Genomic DNA, 21,175 nt, shown 5'->3' on the forward strand with positions numbered 1-21,175 from the left:
AAACCCCGTATATGATATGAAAAGGCCCTACCTACTCTTTATCGCGATGCAGAACAAATTACGGTCTTTCCACACTAAAATATATACTCCCCAAATACTTGAACACACCATTTTATGACCAGTTGCAGAGTATGTCTTCCGCTGCTATTCGGAACACATTCCTTGATTAAATTGATTGACTGTGCTTGTGCAAATATGTATCGAATTGTAGTGTTGTGTGGCAACTGTGTTTCTTTTTTTTCCCACTTTTTCTGTCTTTTCGTTCCTGGGTATCAGATGTGCCCAGATGGTCTTGAGTGTACGCGTGTATTGCCTTTTGAATCTTCCGTGTGTTACAACAAGTGCATATCAATCTCGCCCTTTCAGTCACTACAAAACTGGCTCCTTGTAGGGGTGGCGAGGCTTGTCAAGCGGTCGTAATGACTGCTTTTTTCTTGCCGCCCTCAGTTTCCTTGTAAAGAAAACTGGAATAAATTGATTGATTGATTGATTGAAATAACAATAATTGGTTAGCATGATAATAACGGTGCAGGATAGCTTAGCTCGGGGGACCGAGGGGGGGGGGGGGAGGCACCTACATGCATATTGTATTAACGGTAAGGCATTGAATGTCATTGTTGAGGAACATGTTTTACTGAATGTATGCCGGGTATCCTAATTATATATATACTATACAAACTAATATTCTTGCAACCGCAAAAAAAGCAAGAGCAAGGCTTCCAAGCCGTGGTCTTTCGCTGTGGAGGAGGAGGAGAAAAGGAGGGCGGATGTAAGTACCTACGGGGAAAAGCCCGCACGTGAACATACTTTATTAGGAGCGGTGGTTGGATAAGGTAGGGTTTATTTTTTTGGTACTACGAGATGGCTCTCCAAACACCAGCGAGACCAAAGACGTTGAAATAAAATGGCAAAGCAACGAACAGGAAACGCACAATAACAAAATATTTTTCATTGAATGGAAGCAGGAAATAAAAAAAGAACAAAGCGAAAGAGAACAAAAAAAAAAAAAGAAAACGTCATCAAGGATTATAAACAAACAGCATGTGGGCCGACAACAGGGACAGTTATAACATATTTTCAGTTATTATACGGCACGCGAGACACCACACAAAACATACGTTGTTAGTTAAAAATTTCTGTCCTTAATTAGGGTTTTAGCCAGACCTTGTAGCCTAGCCAGACCTAGCCAGACCACGGCAGTATAAAAAAAAAAAAGTGCTAGCTTTGTCTAGTTTCTGTTTCTTTAATTAGTGCCGGACTTCACTTCAACGCTGGGTTTTTTTTCTCGCGTTTCTCCACGTATTCTAAACATCGACCAGAATCAGCGAGTTACAGAAGCCATTCAACCCGGTTATTTTGGTTCGCAGACCTGATATAAAAAGGTAACAACCGTGAAGAAAACAATAAAAATATGAGATAGAACGAAAGAAACAGGAGAAGCCTGGCGCGCGGTATGTAGGTAGCGTCGCCGCGAGCGAGGCCCCGCAACAGAAACGCAGCGAGGGTGGTGGTGTATTGACATATCCCAGAGGCTTAGACGGCGTCTATATAACAGCCGTCTACACACGAGGGGGTCACACCAACGTGGGCTCCGGTTGACCCCTCTCCTCCCTTGGGAGACGTAATAAGCTTCTTTCGGGTCGCGCCCTTCGTGCTCGCACTGGAAGGCGAGACAAGAAAAGACAAGATGAGCCAAGCCGAGCCAAGCCGGGAGGTCAGCGCACACTGACCTCTACTGGCGTTCACGTCATTCTGCTGAGAGCGCAAAACTCGTCAAGTGTTTGCTGCACGCAGTCTTCTTTATCATCTCTTTATATATCTATTTTAGTAAATGCATTATTTTTTTATTTTATATTCTGTATGTTTCGATGAGTGTCGTCCTTCCTATTGGCTCTGCATAGAATGACGATATAAAGACCTAGATGCATGCAGCTAGGGGCGATAGGTTCGATGCAAAGATTGAGAGGGGGAGAGGTTAATGTAGCCAATAAAGGAGACAAGAGAAAATATACAGGGTGGGCGGTGTTAAACGCAAGCAGACGACCCCGATAAGGCGGCCCATCTCCAAGGGGTCGCGTAAAATGGGTTTCACGAGCGATCGAGTTCGACCCCGATTCTAGTCCATAGCCGTGGTCGATGGGTGGGAGAAGAAAGAAGTATTCGATGAATAATCCCAGCTTCGAGTCACCTAAATGTCGGCAACCAACTAAATGAAGACGGCGAGCAGTTTAAACGCTGCAGACCTGAGTTGTTCGCAGGGTCAAACGGGGCTCGGTTCATTCTGTCGAAGACGCTAAAAGTTTGACTTGATATTTTACCCCATCTATAGGCAGAATATTTTTTCTCCGCAATTTAGGCTTAATGCGTGAGAAGATAATCTGCCAGAACTTGTGGGTTGGCTGAGTTTTCACTCGTTTCCTTAAATGGATGACTGTAGTACCGGTCACACGTGCGTACCGGTCATGTAGCTTCATGCTTTGCACATTACGTCAGTGCAGCACTCAAAGACAATATGAATAACTGCTTTCAACTGTGGCTGTAGATAATCAGTAACGCCAGAAATAAACAGTAGTAAATATCAGTAAGAATAAATCAATAATGTTTTTGTGAGATGTGGTTAAATATATGATACTATAATGCTATAATGATGCACCCAAGCTCATTCCAGTGTCTTTCAAGATAACCCGGTAATTTATTTTACTATGTGTGGCCGATTATTCTCATTCGTCGTGTGGCTGCGTGATTGGTCCGCTCACGGCTCGGATTCTCTCACGATTTCTGATCCCCCAATAAGCACTAATTCATCATCTGAGGACTCGATTACCACCGTACACGCCTCGAAGCTTCTAATATTGAGACTCCCTGAGAACGTTTACCTCTGTGGGATTGTTTGTACAGATATTTGCTAAAGGAGCATCGTAAAAGTAGTATTTCAACATGGTGATCATTTGGGATAGTTGATGCGAGTCTAAACTGCTGTCGCTTTCGCTGGTTCAATATGTTAACTAATATTTCGCCGCGGTAGGCCCAACATAAAGCGATATTGCTTTACATTGTTGGCTTGCAGCGATCATTCCGCAGTAATGTGCCGTATATGCTACAGGTGTTAATGGGGAAAGGTTGAAGCTTTGAGAAAATCATTTACCTTGTAGGGGGTAAAATGCATATGGTGCACATGGCGCACTTGGTACCAAAAGCTGTGTGTGGAATAGAAATGTACAAACGGTTAAGCAGGGCCGTATGAGATTGGTTACATGAATGTTTTTGTTTATGATACAGGCTTTAATTCTTTCAAAAGCCAAGAGAATCGCATGGCTTCATTGTCTGCCATACATACGGCAGCTCAAATGCGTAGCAGAATACCCACACTGCTTAACTGGACTGGGGTGCACTCTCGCTATTATTTGTCGGAAGCTGGACTACGTCCGTAGCTGACCAGTGGCGCCTCTCAACGTTCGTTTTGAGAAACTATGGACAAATTGGGCAATATGTATTTGCAACGCCATGAGTTGCTAAACTTGCCTGATTAAATACCACGGAACACATGAAGTGCTCAGATATGCCGTTAGAGAGAAAAAATGGCGACGAACAAGTTATCGCCCTAGGCATGCCGGGATAAGATGTGGTTTCATAGTTGACTTTGCTAATGTATGTTAAGCCGAAAGCATGGATTCAGCCTTGACAATACAAATTTGCAGATACATACCTCGAACGTATACACTCTGCTTATTTCCGCACTAACCTAAGAGCAAACAGCCACTTCGGCAGATATATTAAAAAAAAAAAGGGGGGGGGGGGGGTTAGTAATCATATCCTGCTCTGTAGAGAGCACACAGCGGCAGTGGCTGTAACAATTCCCGGGGTGCCAAATCATGACTCCATTCCTGCTAATCAAGCCAAATACGAAACCACATCTTCCGTGCCTTGATGCGGTGGATGGAGTGCTGAGTGAAGATAGTTTGAGAGGGGGGGAGGGGGGATACTTTATAGTATGACGTACTACCACCCTTAACTGTATGACGAGACCACTCTATTTTCGATTGCGTGTATGTTGGCTCCTCTCCGACATGCACTCGTGCCGCACTTCCAAGAACATCAGTGACAGTTTAAGCGGTTGGTTGAAATCCCTCGTCGTTTCGTATTTTGCTGCATGTTCAAGAGATGGCGCCCACTCCCGTCCATATCGCCTCTATAATCTAGCACATACTCCTTTATAATCTACCTCATTATATGAAGGACTAGTCGAGCTATATGTGAAGCTTCGCTCCGGCCAAGCTGTACGAACGGGCCTACGCGACCTACGAACAGCGTGTCTCACTCAGACTGCAAAGATCCCGAACTCTATTCCCATCTCAATCTTCATAAAATTTCATTTCTGAGCAATTTAAAATCATCCGATCCACGTGTGTCGTCAAATCGTTTCTACTAGCACGGGATTTCTTAACATGTCGTCGGCACTGCATTATAAAACGCACATAGAGCATGGTGCCACTCAATCACCAGTGCCTAGTTATTGGGTTTAAATGAATGTTTTTTCCTCCTCCCTCCCCTGATGTCTTTTCGAGAAGCTCTATGCACGGAAAGGGAGCGCGTCCAAGCTAAGAAAACGATATGCACTACAAGCTTTATTATGCGGGGAAAAAAAAAAAAGGTATTCTATTATATAATGATCGTTATGGTGACCGCTTGCCCGCGTCCGCTTGAATTTGGCGAGCTTTCTTCGGGAGCACGTTTGGAAAGTAAACTTATGTACGGCGCCCCCGTGGGCATCGTCTCAGTAAAAACGAGCATGCCGAGACCAGTGCTAACGGGAGATGCAAGCAGCACAGCAACGACAGAGTCTACGGTATCATTCTCACAAATGCAACCAAGCACTCCTCGACATCACAGTGCATAAACCAACGCCCCAGGGCCCACAGTGCGTGTTAGCATTCTGGCAGTGAAGGCCAGATCTGATGGAACTGCCCTGAAATCAGCGCAAATTCGAAGAAATTTTCGGCATCTTCAAGAAAGCAGTAAAACCGGGTGATATCCACACGCTAAAATCTCCGTAACCGGGGAGCCCACATGCACTTGGTCTCTAGCAAACCACAAACGCGGACGTCCCCCCCGCCCCATTCCCCCCTCCAAACCTATGCACGTTACGAAGGCGTTCTTCTGAGAACGGCCTCTGCCGAAGGATACTTCCCACGATACCCAATGCGCAGCCGCCTTCCGGCGGTCCTGGCAAACAGGCGGCTGTCGTAAACGCGCCGTGTCCCGTCGCGTAAATCTTTCGCAACCTCTGCTCACTTCCCGCACTGCCGAAGACTTGGTTGCCAGCTCGTTGTGAACCTTTCCGTCTCCTTTACTACTATCTCTCTTTTTGCATGATTTCTGTCCGCAAACTCCCGAGGTTGGTGTGAGGGTGCACCCGGCTATCTTGTCAGCCCCGGCACGTCGTTCGTCACTGCTTCTCCCTGGTGAGGAGTTGGACACCTTAAACAGCCCGCGTCCAAACACATTTCAACCGCCGCACAAACAGGCGCGCAGTCAGGGCGGCTGGAAACACGTGTTCGAAACGTGCAGCCGGACTGGCAGCGTTTCGGACGAATTCGTCTCGGGCACAGGAAGCACTGTAAGCACACATCTGACACCTTTTGGATGGCTTTCTTTTCAAGTTTAATAGCAGTATGTTTTACCAGAGCACTGTATTCAAGGAGAATGACGTAGAGAGGCGAAAAATATAGAGAAGGGCAGATGGAGAAGGGAACACGGTGTTATGCAAAGAGCGAAGTATGCTGCAAAGAACATATGAGGTGTCCTATTGAAGACTATTTTATTTTTTACTACTGGTCCTTGCGGAACTTTGCAGAGATGTTCCAGCTATGATGTAAGATGTCCCCGCAGTAGATACCCGTGTTGTAGAATACAAAGTGCACGACAGGAAAGAGCACGACAGACATCTAATATTAACTGGCCAACAGCCATTTTCTTTTCTTTTTTTTTAATTCACATTAAGACAGCATTCAAAAAAGCATGCCTTTTGGTGCCGCGGTTAAAATCAATCTGACCAAGGAACTATTATAGCGTCGAAGGTTTGAAGACTGCATGCTGAAAGGCCGAGTGCTTCTTACTGTTCAATTTGTTTAATAAACCCCAACCTGACAACTTCAGGTTTGAAGGCTACCCTTTTTTTTTTTCGCCATAAACAACACGTGACCATGGATGACTTACTTGACTTAGGCCACATGACTTTCAATAGCGTCAACTCTCCAAGTTCATGCAGTACTTATGGCCACAGGGTGTATTGGTCACATGACTCCAAAAAGGGAAGTCGAAAAAAATTTCTGCTCAATGATATACGCAGCTATTGTGGTTTACGTCTGTCTGAGTAGCATCTTTGTTGGTGAGCAGGTCCGCACGGATGTTGTCAGCTGCACAGTATTATCCCCTCGCAACTTCGTTCCCGCCATTTGCTACCAGAAAATTTCCCATATACGTGATCACATCAGCTATCCGGCTGGCTGATGATGGCCACTACAATGGTAGCTGGTACTAATGCTCATTTAGTATTTTGCGATAGCATGGCGACTGAGAGATAGTGTTTTGAAAGCGAAGAATGGTTCCTAATATGCATAAGCTCCACTATGTTTAATGATATATGCTCTCTATTCGTCACTTATTAGTTCTGTAAGTTAATTTTAGGAAAGCATTTATGAAGATCCTCTTCAAACATTACCCAATATGCATATACTCCTATACGCGTACCGGCATTCGTCAATTAAAAATAACGATCAAAACAGGTTTCAGCTGCTGCCTGAGATGCCGCACTATTTGCTTTCAAATGAGAAAGTGCAACCTGTATTCAGAATGTGCTGCATCAGCGCCGCGTTCATGCAGGCAATTTTATAGGTGAAGTATTCGAATTTTGTACATATATTACTGCGTTATTTTTTTTTCAGCAGATTAAAGAAAGTAATAATAGCGGCTATATGAAAAGTTTCATCGACAGAAGCTCTCCCTCAGCTTTGTGGCTAAGTAGGTGTTATATTGAATGCAAGGTGGAGCAGCTTCCATACTGAGCCCACAATGGCGGATCCTCGCCTGTACACGGGCTTGCGCCAACTCGACCGCGGTTCCTGACTCGCATTCCTGGAAGCACTGCGACCGGACGAGTCCATTGACCCGGCGTCGCTTGCCACTGCACAGCGGCCGACTGTGCCACAACGCTCTGCCTCCGCACCGCGTGGCGAGCCCCGAAAAACAGGCGCCAGAAGGTGGTGGAAGGCGGCGAACGAAGGGAGCGCGACGTGAGTTGTGTTCATCGCGGCGCTTGCCGCTCTGATGCAATCCAACTCTGCCGCGTCCTGCCGCCCCCGACAAACCGACAACGACGCGTTCATAACCCGAGTTCTCGGGAAAAACACGGCGGCGGCACCCTCCTTTGCGGTTTAAGCGCTCGTAACTAGCGTCACCTAAACGTCCTGCTGCTCCCCTCCTCCTCTCTTTCTCTTCTCACTTTGTAAGCCGGCCGCAAACCGACACACGACCTCCGAGCTAAAACACGACCAGGGAACCGCCAGCTAGAAGTGAGTGCCTTAGCAGGGAGTTCGGTGGACGGCTGTAGAAGGTTGCAGTGGAGAAGGCGGCGGTGGGTGCGTAACCTGCTGGCAAACGAAGGCTCAAAAAAAAAAAAAAAAAAGAAAAACGACAGGAGGGAGGAAATAGACGCCGCACCCGCCACCGTCGTGGCCGGAGTGTCTTGCGAGATGGCGGGCAAGCAGGATGGCAGACCAAGCAGGCAGGCAAACACGTTAACGTGCCAGGAAGCATCGCGTCCTGGACTCTCCGTCAAAGAGGCGGCGGCGTGCGCAAACAAACCGTCGTCGTGCGGGCCGCCGCCACTACTCGTGTTTGTGCTCAAATTCTCCCCCTCCCACATCTCCTCGTTCGCTGCCTCACCGTCGCCTCCGGCAGCGGCCAGGAGTCGTGGGCCAACGGTCGCGCCTTCTCAGTCTCTGGCCATTGCATGCACCAGGACCTCATGGCACCGCCCTCCCCTAATTTCAAGGAGATGGCGGCGCATGGCCGAGAAGATTTGCGTGTAAATAAAGGCGGTGTCGGCACAGAGAAGAGAGTGGGGCAGGAGGCATAGTTAAGGAGAAATGAGGGAGGGAGAACCTGAGAAGCGTTTCGCGAGGATAGCTTCTTCAGCGCAACGGAGACAGCCAACCAGACAACGTGAGACTGCGTATATGTGTGCGCAGTTCTTGTGTGGCTTTGGACCAGTGTATTCCAGAGGTGAGTATACGGAGAAGGAGGACGGGAAAGGGGTACGTGGCCCAAAGTGACCCGCAGTGCTCCGCTCTTTCTCTCGTCGCTCTGCTGACGCGCACTAAGCGTTCTCGGTGGTGCCCGGAAAGCACTGCGAGAGGGGTTAAGGAACCCAGAACTGTCCAGAACTTACGACCATGTTTGGCGGTCGTGTCACCAATAAGGGTGTTAAAGGTCACTCAGAGATAAGCCGCCAACGTTTCGAAGCCGCTCCGTAATCTCGCAAAAGCCGGAAACAGGAGAACTAAAAGGACAGCCAACCCCATGACCCGCTTCACGAGAGAAGAGTGGGCGCTAGATTGCGATGGCAAAGGGAAGTCCAAGTGACACGAGAGTGGATGCAAACTCAAGTATACGCTGCCGAAAAAGCCCCGCAAGGCAAAAAAAAAAAAAAAAAAATCAGAGTGGTTTCCTAAGTTATGTTTCAGTACGATCGCGGACGGTGTTACGCGGATCGCTCATGTGGCTTAGATGACAACTGGCGCGTCAGCAATGGAGTCCAAGAGACAGTCAAAACTTTGAAACCGGCAGTGGCACCCAGCGGGCATGAAATAATAGAATTCAATTCTGGGCTAAGGGAGCAATTACTGACCATGCAGCTGCTCAAGCACAGCCATTATGTTCTATTGAAAATCTACAAACCTTTCATGGAAACTTTATTACTGTTGAATATGCTGTCCTGGTCCGAGGGCTAGCTAGCTCTGTAGAGCACATCATTCCGAAGTGTTCAGAATTACGACTGAGGCGGTTTTAAACCCTAAGCTCACTCGGACTGAAACAGTCATGAACTGTCTGAGTCTGGCATAAACTTATCTAAAAACATCCAGGCCAATTATAAACCACGTGACTCTGTGTATAAGCCAACACGGGTGATCGGATTCGTGGGTTAGACTGTCGACCGGTGAGGTAGCTCAGAATACGCCGCTTAGCTTTTCGCTTGGTTCATTGCCGCGTTGAGCCAGTGGTGACGGCGTTCGACTACTGAGTCCGAAGGACTCGGGGATCGAATCTAGACTACCTCGCGGGCTCAGGCGAAACGCGAAAGAAGCCCATGTGTTCTACGATGCCAGTGGGCGTACTATCGTGAACAAAAGTAACAGACCCTGTAAGCTCGCGCTGATCCGCTTCGAAATACTTGGGGACGACACCTGACGGTACAGTACAGCAGGTGTCGAGACCGCTGCAGTCCGCTTCCTGACAAAGCACTCTCACGCAGTGAGCCGATCTCGGCAACACGGAAATGCTTCGTCAAATGGTTCCCGCATGCATTTCAGAGCGGATTGGCACGCGTTAGCAGGGGTCTCTTACTCACGTTCTATGCAACACTGGTTGCCTAATATTAATTCAGAGCACATGGTACGTTCCGGCCCTCATCGTAGTTCATATGCATATTTAGGCAGTCAATATCTAAAGAAGCGCACCATTTCTTTTCTGTTCTTGAATGGTCACAAAAACATCTGTGTTGTGTGTCTCTCTTGTGAATGTTTTTAGGTTCTTCTAAGTTGTTACTCAAAGTAATTATGCAGTTACTTGTTAATCGTTAGCCGTTATTTATTAACGTATCAGTAAAAACATCAGCTAACATTTTACCTGCCCAGGTATAGCTATACATGTACGAGGGGAGCTGAAAAGTTATCAAGTAGAAGTCTTGTTTGGCTAGTTAGTACATTGTGTATCAAAAATAATACGACGTGACGGATGAAGGCAAAGAAGCCCAACAAACGACAGAGAGTGGCGCTAGTCCTGTCGTTTGTGTGACGTCTTTGTCTTCGTCCGTCGCGCCGTATCATTTTTAGGATAGGATAGGATAGGAAATACGTTAGTTTCTCTACGAGGGTCTTGTGCTAGTAGCGGAAGAGTTCCATCTTCCGTCTTCTCACAGGGTCGGTGCCCCTATTCCAGGGCTCCGCTGAGCTTCGCTGCTCGCTGGGCGTGCTGGATTAAACCTAGTTGGCAATCCAAATCGCCGCTGGAGAGCCGGCTCTCCCACTGTTCCGCACTCGGGTCTTTACGAAAGCTGTCGTTATTTTTACATTGCCACGTGATGTGGTATAGCGAAGGTTTGCTACCACACCATGGGCAGGTGTCTCGATATTGTGACGGGTAAATTTTGCTCAGGGTATGCAGGTTAGGGAATGTTCCTGTCTGCAGTCTTCGCCAGTACACGGCCTCTTGTTGTTTTAGATCCCGATGAGGCGGCGGATAGCGGATCCGTACCCCCTTATAGTAGTTAAGAATGTCGGAGTACGTAGGGCCGACTCGCTCGGGTAGATCGTCCGATTGGGAGGAAGCTCGGCTCGTGTACCCTCGAGCTACCTGATCGGCGCGTTCGTTCCCCGCTATGCCGGTGTGTCCTGGCACCCAGTAGATGTTGTGTTTGACTTTTGATGGGGTCGTGCTATGGAGGAGCCTGAGGGCGGCGCGACCTATGCGGCCGTTCATGTAGTTACGGCACGCTTCTCTAGAATCTGTAAGAATGGTAAGGGACGTGTTGCATCGATACCCGGCTACCACCGCAAGAGCAACGGCCAGCTCCTCCCCTTCGGTTACCGTGCATTCCCTGACTGAGGCGCTAGCTAGTTCCTTTAGGTTGGAATCAATAGCTACCGCCACGGCGCTATTATGTGAGCTTCCTGTATACGAAGCCGCGTCCGTGTATACCGTGGTGGATCTTGTAGCTAAATTTAGTTGTACATACTTCGCCCGGGCTGCTCTACGGGCCACATGCAAGTTGGGGTCCATGTTCCGGGGAAGGGAGCTAACCTTTAGCGTCTGGCGAATTGCGTCCGGTATGCTCGCAGTACGGTTCTCGATTTCCGCAGTTGCACCTAGCCCCAGTCGCCTAAGAAGCGAGCGCCCCGTAGGAGTCTGCTGGAGCCTGGCTATCTGCGTGACCAGTTGGGCTTCTTTGATCTCTTCGAAGGTGTTGTGAATGCCAAGAGCTAGCAGTTTTGCGTTAGAGGTGTTCATTGGTAGGTGCAGGGCTGTCTTGTAAGCTTTGCGGATGATGACATCTGCACTTTCCACTTCTCCTTTGTTGAGGTTGAAATACGGGAGGGCATAGCCTACGCGACTGAGTACCAGGCTCTGAACCAGGCGCAGGGTATCCCCCTCTCGCATACCGCTCCGCTTCTGCGACACACGCGTGATCATCCTGGCGACCTGAGTGGTCGATTGCTTGAGAAGGCCGAGCGTATGGCTGCATCGCTGATTGTTCTGAAGCCACATTCCTAAGACTCGTATCTTGTCTCGTTCGGGAAGTAGCTTTCCTTCAAGGGAGACATTGAGGGTCCCTTCTTTGTGTTTCCCTTTGTGAACTCGCAAGAGTTCGGATTTTTCTGTGGAGCAGGCGAGACCTCGTGCATGGACATATTCTTCTACGCAGGTAGCCGCTGCTTGCAGCCGTTCTTCTTTCTGGCCGAGCGATCCGGAGGTAACCCAAACCGTGAAGTCGTCAGCGTACATGGCGTGCTGTATGCCTTCGATCTTCTCAAGTTGTCTAGCGAGTCCGATCATAGCCACATTAAAAAGTAGTGGCGAGATGACGGACCCTTGAGGTGTGCCTTTGTTGGGGGTCGAGAATTTATCGCTGCGAAGGTCTCCGAGCCCAACCGTTGCAGTTCGGTTGGAAAGAAAGGCCTTCACGTAGCTGTGAATGTTCTCGCCACAGTGGAGGTTGTCGAGTCCTTCCATTACAGCCGCATGGCTAACGTTGTCAAAGGCCCCTTTAATATCAAGGGCCATGACCGCGTTCTCGCCAGCGCTGGGGACATTGGTGAGGACTTCCTCTTTGAGTTGTATGAGGACGTCCTGCGTGGAGAGGTGAGCTCGGAAGCCGAACATGCTGTGGGGGTACAGGTCTTCATCCTCCATGTAATTTTGGAGCCTCCGAGTAACGACACGCTCGTAGAGCTTGCCTAGGCAGGAGGTGAGTGAGATAGGTCGGAGGTTTTCGATCTGGAGTTTCTTACCCGGTTTTGGGATCATTACGACCTCTGCATGCTTCCACTCTTCAGGAACCGTTCCTGCGGCCCAGTGCCCGTTGAGGAAGGTTGTCAATTGGTCGACTGCCCCGTCGCTGAGGTTGCGTATGAGTGCATTATGGATCTTGTCTGCACCCGCCGCCGTGTTGCGCGTGCATACCTTTATGGCAGCGAACACTTCTTCCCTGGTGATCGGTCTGTCCAGGTGGGTGTTCGGTCTTCCCAAGTATGGTTTCGGGTATGCTGCAGGCAAGGTCGTGCCGTAGCATTTCTCTTTTACTTTATCTAACAGTTCCTTCTCCGTACCCTCGAAGGTGTGGATGAGTCTGCGGATAGCTTTCCCGCTTTCGGCCCTGGTTTGGATAGGGTCGAGAAGGGTCTTGAGTATACGCCACGTTTTGGCCGTGCTGAGGGTGCCGTCCAGCGAGCTACTGAACTGCTGCCAGCTCTGCCTGGCCAGTTGAGCTGCGTACTCCTCCGCTATCTTGGTGACTTCTGCAATCTTCAGCTTGAGTTTCCTGTTAAAGCGCTGCTTCTTCCAGCGCTTGGTGAGCCCTCGGCGTGCCTCCCATAGCCTGAGGAGCCGAGGGTCCACCTCTGGTGTTTGCTCGGTGCGATCCACTTCTTGAGTGTACTGCTTCTGGATGTCTTTGAGTTGTTGACACCAATCATCTATGGAAGTAATCCTCCCTTCCAGGTCCGCGCATGCCTTGCGGAAGGCCGGCCAGTTGGTGATCTTGGCCGTGCCGAGCTTGCGCTTGATGTTGGTGGCTGTTATTGTGATCTTCAAGATATAATGGTCACTGCCTAGATTCTCCAGCAGATTCTCCCACGTTGCATGTTTCGCCCCCCTGGCAAAAGTTAAGTCCGGACACGTATCCTGGCAGACAGAATTGCCAAGGCGCGTGGGTTGAGTTTCGTCCGTTAAGAGGGTACATTGGATCGCTTCCGCCGCATCCTCGACCTCTATACCTTTCTGATTATTTGTGGGGTATCCCCACTGCAGTCCGCGAGCGTTAAAGTCACCTACAATTAGCAGCGTGTTGCTTTTAGCAAGTTTGCTGGCCCCTAGAAAGAGTTTATGAAAATTCGCGTCCCGCTGGCGAGGCGGGCTATAGAGGTTTACGAGAAAGACACTCTTTTCCTTGTGCTTCTTTTTGGGAATAATTTCCGTCACTAAGTGCTCAATTTTCGTGTTGGGAATCGGGTCATGGGCTATGGTTACCAACTTTTTGCTCACCAGGGTTGCCGTGCGTCCGGTATCGTAGCACGTATATCCCCTGAGTGTCGGTGTCGTGTTAGTTTCCTGTAAAGCTATTATATCGGGTGTGGAGTCTTGCGTGAGTAGAAACTGCATTAGGAGTCCCTGTTTTTGGCGGTACCCCCTGCAGTTCCATTGCCAGATTTCTAGTGGTGTTTGTTTAGCCATGGCTTTGGGCGTTGTTCGGATTGGAGCCTTCAGTGACGAAACGGCGCTCTTGTATGAGCCTGTCCCGGGCCTCGTTTGTTATTCGTCGCGTATTTTGGCTTTTGACGTGGTCCTGCCACGCAACGTTTTGCTCTATTAACGTGACTTTCTGTTCTAATAGGTTGGTTTTGACATACATAGCATCTAATCTTGCATGAGTTTGGCGAAACTCTTCTTTGATGCGAACCGTGAAATTCTCCACGTGCTGCATGAAAGCTCTTAATTCCTCGGGGCTCACGTCTAAGGCGGACGGGGGTCGTTGCACTTCTGCCGGCGGGATCGGGGTCCACGGTACCTGCCCTGTTCTTTGAGCCTGCATCTCTTTAATGAGGTCATTGACTTTTTTACGGAGATATGCATTCTCCTCTCTTAGAGCTTTAACCTCTTCCGAGTTACGCGTAATATTCTTTTGATCCGAGTGCGTAAACAGTGAGTTTGGAGGGCCCGCTCCCCAGCTCACCTTAACGCCGCCCTTCTGTTGTTGCTTCTGCGACTGCTGCTGTCGCTGCTCCAGCTTGGCCGTTGACCGGTTTAGCGGCGGGAAAGAGTCCTCCCTGGATCGGCTCTGGCTGCGATCTTGCACTATGCTACGGCCTTGGCTCGAGGAGCGGCCATGGTCCCGCTCCGAGCTCAGCCACCTGGTTCGGCGCTCTTGACTCAGGTTCCGGTTCCGCTGCTGCTGCTGCTGCAGCTGCAATTGTTGCAATTGCTGCTGGGGCTCCCACTGCAGCTGCTGCAGTTGTTGTTGCTGCTGCTGCTGCCGCTGCCAGTGTTGTTGCCTGGACTGCCGGACGCCGCTCGTGCTGCCCCGGAGCTCGTCAGTAGTTTTGAGGCGTCGACGGCACTCTCTGGTGACGTGGTCGCCTTGGCACACCATGCATTTCGCCTTGCACTGGTGCCCTTCTGGTGGGTCGTGTGTGCCGCACGTCCTACAGAGCTTGGTGTTCGGCGTTGGACAGACGTCCGAACGGTGGCCTTGCTTTCCGCATACGTAGCAGATCTGCCTCGTAGGACGATATGGGTAGGTCTTGAATTCTCCAGAACGGTAAATGACCCACTGCGGGATATACGGGCCGTCGAAAGTGATGAGCGCCGTTTCCGACCTGCCCAGCATTCTCGCTTCGCGAATCTCCACTCCTTGGGATCGAAGCCGGAGCCTAGATTTCAGTAGGGCCGGTGATTGCCCCGGCATAACACCGTGGATGACGGCACGCTTGAGGTCATCCGGTAGGGCTGGATAGGTGTTGGTTTCATAGATTTGGTCATTTATAGTGAGCTTTTCGATCTTCCTGAGCACGTCGGCGATGTCCAGGTCGGGCGTGCTCGCAATCATGATGTTAGAACCGGGCCGGAGTCTCATGATGAAGTCTTGTTCCTTGATCTTTCCTCCGCTGGCCGCGACGAGGGCTTGCGTTGCCTGGTCGACACGGATTTCGCTGATTTTTATACCTCCCTTGGGACGGTAGATGATCTTGATATCATCCTTCGGCAGCGGCGGCGGACGTGGCCGTATTTGCCGCTGCGCTCCCGCCAGATGTTTTGATATAGAGCGCGTCACACCATTCGCGTGCGCCACTGCTCTGCCAGCTGCGGCTTTCGGCGCTATCTTGTTTCTTGTTTCTTTCCAGGGCTCACCTGGCTGCAAAATGACGTCGCCATGCGGCACAGCTAACTTCGAGCCTTTCTTTTTTGGGCGCCGTTTGGAAGAAACAAGCGTCCAACGCTCCGCATTTTCGTCTTGCAGTGGGTAGATATCGGCCTCGCAGTCCCGCTGCGGTGGTGAGGTCTCCATGGCTTCGTTCACTGCCTCCCCTAGTCCGGGGCTCATATTGACCGGCGACGCGGCAGGGAATTCGTTCGTCTCTTGAATATTCGCCAGACCTTGAGCCGATGTCTGATTAGGTCCACTCCTGGGTCTAACCGATCCTTCGGAGTCCGAGGACGTCGATGGACAGTCGTCTAAGTCCTCTGTCTGGTTGGTATTTGCCTCTTCGGCGTCGGTGAAGAACCCCCCGTCAGGGATCAAAAAATCATCTACGCCCGAAGCCTTCTTGATTTGATGTTGTTCTCCGCCTATTGGTATTTTGATTCAGACTGAAAAGTTAGGTCTCATTTTCTTTGCTTGTTTATTATTATTATTTTTTGAAATCAGCTTATTCAAAGTTTGTAACATAAGCATATATAATAGCCACTCATTCCCGAAACCTTTAGTGATTTTCAGTGACATCTTTGCCACGTTGTTTGGCTTAATGCCGCTTATGAACAAGGACATGTATTAATGCGTCATCTGCAGTAATTTTTTTCCTTTACAGCAGCAGCACGGATGAGAACGTTCATACGTCGACGTCCGCTGAATGTGACGCACGCCAGCCGGAAGTGGATGTGTTTCTGACTTAATAATTGGTTGTCAGGAAAGGAAAGGCGCAGTATATGTCACACTTTCTGTGTACACCTGAGAACACAGGTGAGAACCTTCATTCTAGCCCCGCGTCAAACAAAGGCGGGTTGGAGGTGGGTGGCTCATCCTGGTCCTAGGGGCGGGAACTGGTAGGTCACCGCCGCGGGGGCTAGCCTGCCACCGGATTTATATCTGTTGAAGGCCGTCATTGCACCTGCCCCCCGCTTCGGTGGTGGACGACGCCTGTTGCGATGCGCGTCTTTCCCTTTCTCTTCGTGTTTCCTTCTTTCTTCTTTATTTTGTCTTCTGTCAGCACGAGGCAGCGGAGGTGACTCAGCAAATGAACTTTAGCTCAGCTACAGAGCCAGTAGCAGACCCCTGCATTTTCTATTTCTTCTTATAGTCGCAACAACAACAGCGTCAAATAAGTGTTTTTATCCTCGTGGCAGCCAGTAAAAAAGTGAAGCGAATACCAAATTGGCCGCACAGTACTTCCACGTCCCATTTGGAGTCTCGGCTTGGCACAGCGTGATTTTCGTTTTTTTTTCGCGGTGACGAGAACATCATTCGCCCCGTGAGTTCATGGCTGTACCCAAAGGCAAAAAGATATGAAGAGACATGTGGGCCATTGTTCCAGAATGGAGCAAAGTAAAACAAGTTGGCCGAGATTGCATAGAAGATTAGCATAAGGCAGAGAGATATGCGGTTAAATATTCTTCTTGCAATTTATAAATTTCCGTGAAATATTATTTGCGAGAATGAATCACAGAGACATTAAATTTTGAACGCACCTCGTATACTAACTGCTGTAAACTGAAAAAGAAGACGATATGTTCCTATTTTAACGTATCCTAACGCTAATTAAAGCTACATAGAGACTTTTTTACTCACTCCGTTCATGTTTGATTATTATTACGCCTGTAAAAGGCCTCCCATCGACCGGAACATAATCTTAACCGTTCTTACGACCACCGCCGGACTCAAGTGACGGCGCCGCGGCCGAACTCGAGCGGCGGCGAAGCGCGCCGCCGCCGCTTGAGTCCGGTCGTGGCGCGAGAAATTCTCTAGTTCACGTCACGCGTATAAACATCCGTAATGCAAGCTTTTGCCCGGTCAGCTGAAAAATGGTGACCTTTTCTTCGGTAGACTTTCGTTCGTGAGTGTTTGTCTAGCACCGGAGAACCTCATGTGACAAATTTACAAAGTGCCCTTCACGACCCTGCGACTCAAAGAGGTAGTCTTGACATGTAAACATTCCATTTCATACTGGAAAGAAATTATCATCCCGGGCAAGTTTTTAAGAGCTTACTGAATAGTTTTGGTTGTAATCATAGCTGCATTACATGTGACCAAAATCTCATTTTAGCAAGGCCAACAGATTGCCTTAAACGAAGGATGACACAGTAGAGTCATGGCCAGCGGCTGGTCAATTCGAATATGATTCCGGTGCGCTTTGTTTGCGTAAGAGCACAATAATTAACACTTAGTAGTTGCTGGCTGCTACACTCCGCCTCAGATGATGTTTCCAGCATTACGAAAGGTAACGGCGACCTGGGCCAGTGAGGATGATGCGCGCATGATTGTGTTCCATATCACATTCTTACACCCTGGTCGAAGGCCCGTACACAATCATGTAGCGCGCGTAATTTATTTGGCCCAGTTCACACTTGCTTTTCTTATTGCGGGGAACGGTACCTTAAAACGGGGTCTATATTTTATTACTCAGGAGGGGGAGGAAGCCAGTTGTCCTTTCTCGCTTATTTCCATCGCGCCCATGGTACACGTAGGGGGCTACCGAAGCTGCACGTGTTTCGCGCAGCGGTAGCCCACACTAAAAACCAGTTTAAACTCGCCACATCATACGCAGCCACCTCACGCAACTGCCTGCCTGGCCTCCAAACGCAGGACCAAGTCCCCAGCCGCCTAGCTAACACATACACACGCACACACATGTTCGGGGCAGCGAAGCAACAAAAAGCCAATGGGAGGCCAAGACTGGGCCGAGGCAAACACACGTACGCGGACTGACTGACGGCCTGCAGAGATGTGGCACCAAGCGTGGCCAAGTCAGACAAAATGGAAAAACGAACGAGAAAGAGAGAGAGAGAAGAGAGAGAAAAGAGGATGAGGGGAGCGAGTGCTCCGAGTGTTCCCAAAAGAGGGGAGCGCCGCCGCCGTTCCAGGAAAGCATGCGCGCACCAGCCGGTGACGACGATGTTTGCTCGCGTAAACAGGACGCGTGTAAACATGGCGCCGCCGTCTTCGGCGGCAAGAGAGAGAGAGAACGCTTGCTCCTCTTGGTTTTCTTTTCACATGATCCGTAAAGCAAGAGCAGCAGAAAGGAGGAGAAGCAAGAAAAGAGCATGACAGAAAGAGAGGAGAGAACTCGGAGAACAGAAACTCGCCTATGTCTGCGATGGCACTTGCTTCCATTTACTTAGCGACGCCTTGGACGCACTCCTCGGCTGGGCCTCACAACTGGTTGTATTCGACGTGCAAAAGAGCACGAGCCGGCGAAGATCCGTACTCGAAGACAGGGGCAGAATGCTTCAACGTGATCATTAAAGTTGGAAGCCGGAGAAAACGGAGAAATGCTTGGGGCAACTTATTCTAATAGATGCGTTCTGCTGGTACTAGAACTACCTGTTGTGTAATCAGTAATCTGTTTTTGTTGCCACTGCAAGGGGGTGGTGCGGAAAGAGCTTGCGAACACTGTCGCCTGAATGTTTTTCTCCGAGCACTAATCGGTCCTCCGGGTGAAGACGTGCTCTCATGCATTGCTACTACTACCATAGATAACGTAACCACCAGCACTGATATAGCATAGCGCTATATTAACTAGTGAGCTGGAAATATTCCACCCTAATTACAGGCCCCGACAAAACTAGGAGTTCACTAAGCTCCGCCTAGGAGGATTCGGCGAGAAAGCGGTAATGACTCCCGTTTTCCGGCTTCTCTCGCGCGTCCTCGCTCGCGGTATTTACTTCGGTGTTCACTTGATCAGCAGGCTTTTATTCGTGTCTCCATTACCACACACTATAGTGAACTAGAATACTTTCTAGTATTCTAGTTCACTATACCACACACGTACACATTGGCATACAGTCGTAAGATGCCTCATGTTGTGCGAGACCACACATGCTTATAAAGCCCCGCTTTAACCACGCCACCACCAAACCACACGTGACCTAGGGATACATGGGTCATTGGAGACTGCATTCCGATCTCAGCCTTGCATTACAATGACCATGTCACGTGGTCTCGTGATGTCCCCAAACCCGACGACCATGCAGCGCATGCCATTAGTGTCTTCAAGTCTCAGTCAACGTTCGATCATTGGGAGGCGGTTTTGACCAGCTCGCAGCCAGGAGTCAAATTTGGGTTTAGCATGATTTGCTGTGTAAAAACTTCCCGGTTTAGGAAAGCACACCCCTCCCGCCTCCCTACCTTAAACTCCGCCCTTTCTCGCACCTCGAGTACACGAAAACAAGGGACAAGAAACACGAAAGCCACAGTACATGCGCTGTACTGTGGCTTTCGTGTTTCTTGTCCCTTGTTTTCGTGTTCGCGCTGTTTATATCAATAATGAATAAGTACCAACTCGCCCAACAAAGTATCGAGTACACGGTATGGCTCCTCGCCCGAGCCAAAGGGCAGGTACAGTCAGCGGAAACCAAGGCTAGGGACAACGTCAATCTCTCGCTCCTAGACTCTCTCTTAAGACGTGTCAGCGCGGCTCCACAGTTGCAAGCTATTGCCAAGACTAGCGAAAAAAAGCCTGTAGGTGGTTATAATTATTTGCGTATCTGCTTCTCTGACACAACTCTTGTGCATCTGGGATTGATGAATTGGCTGCAGTTGCCACCGATCTCTTGCGTGGTGATTTGCAGCTGTAAATACTCATTTTGGCGACATAATTCCGTTCTGTCCGTTCGACGTTTGTACTCTGTAACGCCGCTGCTTTTTTTTTATTATTATTATTATTCCTTAAGCACGCGACGCCAGCTAGGAACATACCGGTAGCAAACTATTAAACACCCTGACTTATCGCTTGTCACTTGCCCCATGCAACGGAAGCGAGGACCTGTTAGTGGTCATGGCGATTCGTATGTCACGGTGCTGACGTATCGCATCACTCATCTAACGGGTAAAAGCCCACACATTCGCTCATTTATGTCACATTACGTTGACACCGGTACTGCAAAAGGAGCACGGAAACCGCGCCACAACGTTCTCAACATTACGCCTAGCGCTGGGGTCAGCAGAGCGACATTGCCCGACTTGCTGTCTTCTGGGCGACTTCACACGAGACACATTGTCCGACAGTCGTGTGCAATGTTTGTTCCAGAGAATCCATGAACAACGCGACAGCTCAACGGCTTACTCACACACACGGTTTCCGAGGGGGGTGCATGTTAAGTAGAGAAAACAAAACTGTTAAAGAGAAGCTAGTCTCCAGAGAGAGAAAGAGAGAGAGGAGAGAATGAACACTTGTACCGCCGAAACGCGCCCGAGACGGAACGAAACAATAACGAAAAAACACTGGCTGTTCCGAATGAAGAGCGGCCAACAACGAGACGAAGGCCAGTAACGAGAAACATTCACGAGCGAAGTAAGTGCTTGACATGAAATGGGGGAGGGTTAAAGTCAGGCTTGAAGACAAGAGGCTGTGGAATCTGAAGACCGGGTGAGGGAGACGGGGAGGAGCAGATGTGGGACGGAATATGCACGCAAAAGGGGGAGGGAGGGATAGCACACAGAAAGCGCAGTGAGGGAGGGGTGAGCAGAGAAAGAGTGAGAGGGTGGGCGAGCGGCGCGCTTCAGAGGGCATCCGTCAGCGGCGTCCAAACAAACAGGCGACTTTTGTCTCGCAAGACACCGCCTTTATTAAACAGAGAAAAGAGGCTTGCGCTGGCAAAAGGAAGGACGCCTGGCTGGCTTGTGCTGGTGGTGGGGGAGGGGATGTGGGGGGGGGGGGGGGGGGTTGCTAGCGGGGGTTCGCAGGGGAAG

The 21,175-nt window shown here is 49.6% G+C and overlaps 2 protein-coding genes across 2 annotated transcripts in view; both read right to left on the reverse strand.

Annotated features, from left to right (window-relative positions):
- Positions 1 to 21,175, reverse strand: part of LOC146179013 (uncharacterized) — a 449,427-nt gene that overhangs the window by 392,727 nt on the left and 35,525 nt on the right. The gene's annotated exons all lie outside the window — the stretch shown is intronic.
- Positions 13,320 to 15,730, reverse strand: LOC146179017 (uncharacterized). The gene has a single exon (XM_084578702.1). It carries the CDS (start codon positions 15,593 to 15,595, stop codon positions 13,721 to 13,723), a length of 1,875 nt encoding a protein of 624 aa, XP_084434828.1. The 5' UTR covers positions 15,596 to 15,730; the 3' UTR covers positions 13,320 to 13,720.

Source organism: Amblyomma maculatum, chromosome 9, assembly GCF_055883805.1.
Source record: "Amblyomma maculatum isolate TAMU_Amacu chromosome 9, ASM5588380v1, whole genome shotgun sequence".
NCBI classification, from domain to species: Eukaryota; Metazoa; Arthropoda; class Arachnida; order Ixodida; family Ixodidae; genus Amblyomma; species Amblyomma maculatum.

Coding starts and splice junctions, on each gene's coding strand:
- LOC146179017 (XM_084578702.1), bottom strand. CDS start 15,595: ATGAGCCCCGGACTAGGGGAGGCAGTGAACGAAGCCATGGAGACCTCA.